This window comes from Tupaia chinensis, unplaced genomic scaffold (assembly GCF_000334495.1).
Source record: "Tupaia chinensis unplaced genomic scaffold, TupChi_1.0 Scaffold000077_1, whole genome shotgun sequence".
In the NCBI taxonomy this organism is placed as follows: Eukaryota; Metazoa; Chordata; class Mammalia; order Scandentia; family Tupaiidae; genus Tupaia; species Tupaia belangeri.
Genome location: NW_006159538.1, coordinates 390,826 through 395,717, shown reverse-complemented (window position 1 = coordinate 395,717; position 4,892 = coordinate 390,826). Strand labels below are relative to the sequence as shown.

The 4,892-nt window shown below is 42.1% G+C and overlaps 1 protein-coding gene across 1 annotated transcript in view; it reads left to right on the top strand.

The window, feature by feature from the left end:
• LOC102485231 (L-lactate dehydrogenase C chain) overlaps window positions 1-4,892 on the top strand; it is a 35,175-nt gene that overhangs the window by 10,835 nt on the left and 19,448 nt on the right. The window contains exon 5 of the mRNA XM_006142478.3: window positions 2,195-2,368. Coding sequence (XP_006142540.1) covers window positions 2,195-2,368 — 174 coding nt within the window. The remainder of the gene's footprint in view (window positions 1-2,194; window positions 2,369-4,892) is intronic.

Genomic DNA, 4,892 nt, shown 5'->3' with positions numbered 1-4,892 from the left:
TTTTTTTTTGAGAGGTTTTTGCTATAGGGCATGTGCGCTCACCAGAAAGACAGAGACAGAAAGAAAGTGAGAAATCACCCCCCAGGGAGGATGGCCATGCCGCAATCCCTTCTCCTCCATTCTCCTCTCAAGATCTTGGGCATGCACGCACATGTGTCCGGCGTGAGTTTAAGCCACCGGGTCCAGAACTCAAACTGCGGTCGACTACATGAGAGTCCAGTAACATAGCCATTATGCCAACTGCTGGTCCCATCTTTCTATGTCATTTATTTTTTTAAAAATTTTATTTTAAAAAACTCATGATAGAGTATGTATATGTACTTGAGAGAGAGAGGAAAAAAAAAAGAGAGGAGCACCCTCCATAGGCTCTTGTCATACTGCGGTCCCCTTCCTTCAGTCCTCTAGCCAGCCAGGATCCTAGGCATGTGCATATGTCTGGTGTTTTTTTGTTTTGTTGTTGTTGTTGTTGTTTGTTTTAATAATTACTTATTTAGGGACCAGCAGTTGGAGTAATGGCTATGTAACTGGACTCCCATGTGGCCAACCGTGGTTCGAGTCCCAGACCTGGTGGCTTAAACTCATGCCAGGTGCGTGTGCATGAGTGTCCAAGATCCTGAGAGGAGAACGGAGGAGAAGGGGTTGCAACATGGCCATACCCCGACCCCCCCCTCCCCGGGGATGATTTCTTGCTTTCTGTCTTTCTGGCGAGCGCACGCATCCTACAGCAAAAACATATCTCCCCCCAAAAGAATTATTTGTTTATTATTTATTATTATCATTAATTTGCTATTGAGCACATGTGCTCACCATGGAGAGACAGAGAGAGAGGGGAAGTGAGAAAGCAAGCTGCCAGGTCCTGGACTGCTTTTTGTAGTTATTGCTGCTTATTGTAGTTACTGCATGTTTGTCTCATGGATGTTTATGAACTAATTCTGTAACATCTATATTTTCTCTTATACATGGCCACAGAAGTCTTTGCTCCATTTGCTTAGTGGTCAGCTTCTCCTAAATGCCTGGAGCCAAAAATATCTCCTAGTGTTTGCTGGAGGTGTGTGTGTATTGGGGTGTTTACAGCTGTCCCTCAGCTTTTACTTTCTATCACGCAGAGCCTCGAGGTCGGTACAGAACAAAAGCTGAGGGTCTTATCGTTTTCCTGAGAATGCACATGCCCTGGGTGTGCAGTGGCATTTTTCTGGGGAAGATGTGCAGATAGTTTAGATGAGGGTGCAGTAACGAAGAGAAGAAATCTAAGGAGGCAGAATTGACTGATTATTCAATACACAGGCTTACATAGGATCTCAAGAGAGGATTTTTTTTTTTTTTTTAATTTTGGAGGTATAGGGAAGGTGAGAGTGAGGGGATCAAGGGGAAGAAAAAAGAAGCAAAACATGGGACCAGAAGTTGGCATAATGGCTGTGGTGCTGGACTCCCATGTAGTCAACTGCTGTTCAAGTCCCAGACCCGATGGCTGAAACTCATGCCAGGAGTGTGTGCATGCGTGCCCAAGATCCTGAGAGGAGAATAGAGGAGAAAGGATTGCGGCGTTGCCATCCTCCTGGGGGATGATTTCTCACTTTCTGTTTCTCTGTCTGTCTCTGTCTTTCTGGCGAGCACACGCGCCCTATAGCAAAAACCTCTTCAAAAAAAAAAAAAAGAAGCAAAACATTTAAGGGACCCCAAATGGAAAGAAATCTGTTGATTATAATGTGTGTGCCAGTGTCTTTGACTGGACCAATATGCAGTGTATTCATAAAGGGAAAATTAATTTGTTATGCTGTAATTATACACAGTGATTAAATATAAAAAATAAAATTAAAAAATTTCTGGAAGTAAACAATTTAGTGTTTTTTAAAAAAGCCTATGTGTCTGTATTTCTTTATTGATTGTCATGTTGAACTCTATAATGAATCTGCATTTGACTCTAATAAAATTCATCTATCTAGTCATAAAAGCAAATTATGAAAAGAAGTTACTGTGTTTCTTTATAAATTTAATTTAATTAATTAATTTATTTTAATTTGACCAGAGAGGGACAGAGTGAGAGAGAGAGAGAGAGAGAGGGAAAGGAGAAAGCAAGCCGCCAGTTCTTGGACTTGAACTATAGTCAGCCATGAGGGAATCCAGCACCCTTAACCACCAGCCACCTGCCGGCCCCATTATGTTTCTTTTTCTAACATGGAATTGTTCTCCTTAGTGGATATTTTGACATATGTGGTCTGGAAGTTAAGTGGCCTACCTGTGACTCGAGTAATTGGAAGTGGTTGTAATCTCGATTCTGCCCGTTTTCGTTATCTAATTGGAGAGAAGTTGGGTGTTCACGCCACAAGCTGTCATGGTTGGATTATTGGAGAACATGGGGATTCTAGTGGTGAGTATAAGCCTAATCTCGTTATGCAGTTTAGCTCCAATAATGCTTACTTTATTCAAAATCTATTTTTTTTCTGATCTTGATATAGCTGTATAACTTTCATTTTGTTAGTATTTTCTGATGAATCTATGTCCCTTTATTTTCAGTCTTTGCATTGTTGATTTGGCTACCTGTCATATAATAGTACATTAAACCATATCACTATTTTAAAAGAGAATTGGAGGCCAGCAGGTGATATAGTGGCATAAGCTCTGGACTCCCACATGGTTGAGTGCGGTTTGAGTCCTGGACCCAGTGACTTGAAAATCACACTGGGCGTGTGTGTGTGCTTGCCTAAAACCCAAGAGGAGACCAGAGGGAAGGAACTGTGGTGTGGTCTTCCCCCCAGGAAGTGATTTTTCACTTTTCTTTCCTCTCCCTCTCTCCAGAGAGTGCTTGTGCCCACCCTATAACAACAACCTAAAGTAAATAAAAGAGAATCTGAGTGTTTCTCAGACCTAGGCAGTTCATTTATTGTGATTTTTTAAGAAATAGCTCTGTGGGCGGGACCTGCTGTTGGCGTAATGGTTATGTTGCTGGACTCCCATGTAGTAGATCGTGGTTTGAGTCCAGGACCTGGCAGCTTAAAACTCAGGCCTGGTGCATGTGCGTGCGTGCCCAAGATCCCAAGAGGGGAATGGAGGAGAAGGGATTGCGGGCGGCTGCACCCAGTGAGGCACTTTCTTTCTGTCTCTCTGGCAAGTGCACATGCCCCATAGCAAAAATCTCTCAAAAAAAGCTCTCTCACAGCCTCGCTTCCCAGATGACAAAGAAAAGAAGGAACAATGGCCGTGCCCAAAAGGGCTGCAGTCATACACAGCCTATTCGTTGCACGAACTGTGCCTGATGTGTCCCCAAGGACAAGGCTATTAAGTTCATAGAAAGCAATCATGGATACCAGAGACAATGGGAGGAGGGTGGGACATGGCAGAGGGTTAGGGATAGGGAATCAAGGATGGCAAAATAAATAAATAAATAAATAAATAAAGAGAGAGAAAGGAAAAAAAGCAAAATGTACAAGACATAAGAAATGGAAAAAAAAAAAAAAAGAAGTCCATCATCCGAAACATAGTAGAGGCCTCAGTCATCAGAAACATCTCTGAAGCAAGTGCCGAGGCCTGTGTGCTCCCCAAGCTGTGTGTGAAGCTACATTACTGTGTGAGTTGCACCATTCATAGCAAGGTCATCAAGAACCAATCTGGTGAAACTTGGAAGGACCAAACACCCCCACCCCAATTTAGACCTGTGGGTGCTGCTTCTTGCCCTCCACCAAAGCCCATGTAAGGGGCTAAATCTTTAAGGACCAACAAACTGTCCTCTGGGGAAAAAATAAAATGCATATAATAAACATAAATTACATTAATAAATTGTATGTTAAAAAAATAGCTCTATGGGGGCCAGCAGATTGCATGGTGGTTAGGGTGCTGGACGCCCACATGGCCAACTGTGGTTTGGGTTCTGGACCTGATGGCTTCCTTTCTCACTTTCCCTCTCTATGTCTCTCTGGTTAAAATAAAAAAAAAATGATAATGATAATGAATAAAATGAAATAAAATAATACTTAAATTAAGAAAAACAGCTCTATGAAGATGTAATTCACATACCCTGATATCCATTTAAAGTCTACACAGAAGTGTAGTCATCATCACAAGCTAATCATAGGTTATTTGCTTTTTTCCCTTGCTGAAGAGGGGAGAAAGAGATTGATTTTAAAAAAAATTTCTTCTCATAAGTGAGAGGCAAATTGAGACAGACACTCCCAACAGGGTCCCAAAGCAAAAGTTTGCCTCTAGTCTTAGCCAGCCCAGTTCACAGGCATTCACACATGTACCCATGACCTATGACATGCTCAGCGAGATTCCAGGGTGCGAACCCAGGATCCAGTTGTGTTACCAGTGTGCCACTGCCTGTCTTGAGAAATAGATCTTTGACAGGATTTCACCATATAGGGATCCCTCCTGCTCCAGCCTACTTGCTAGTTAGAACCACAAGCATGTGTCACCACATGTAGGTTGGGCCAGGAATCGAACTGAGGCCTCCCATATGACCTCTGCTTCAGAGTAAGTGTCTTAGTAGCATACGCCACTGTGGATGAGCAAGAATTATAGAATATTTTCATCAACACAAAAGTAAAACCCCATTTTAAAAAAGAATTATTTAACTTTTTATTTATTATTATTATCATTATTATTTTTCAGTTTGATCAGAGAGAGACAGAGAGAAGTGAGAAAGCAAGCCACCAGGTTCGAGACTTGAACCGGTTGGCCATATGGGAGTCCAGCACCTTTAACCACCATGCCACTTGCCGGCCCCTAAGACCCCTTTTTTACTTGTAGCCTATCCCCAGGCAACTACTACCTACTACCCACTTTCTGACTCTATAGATTTGTTTATTCTGTTCTTTTCATATAAATGAAATTATATAATCTGAGGTTTTTTTTTTTTTGCAAGAGGATATGTGCACTTGCCAGAGAGAGAGAGGGGG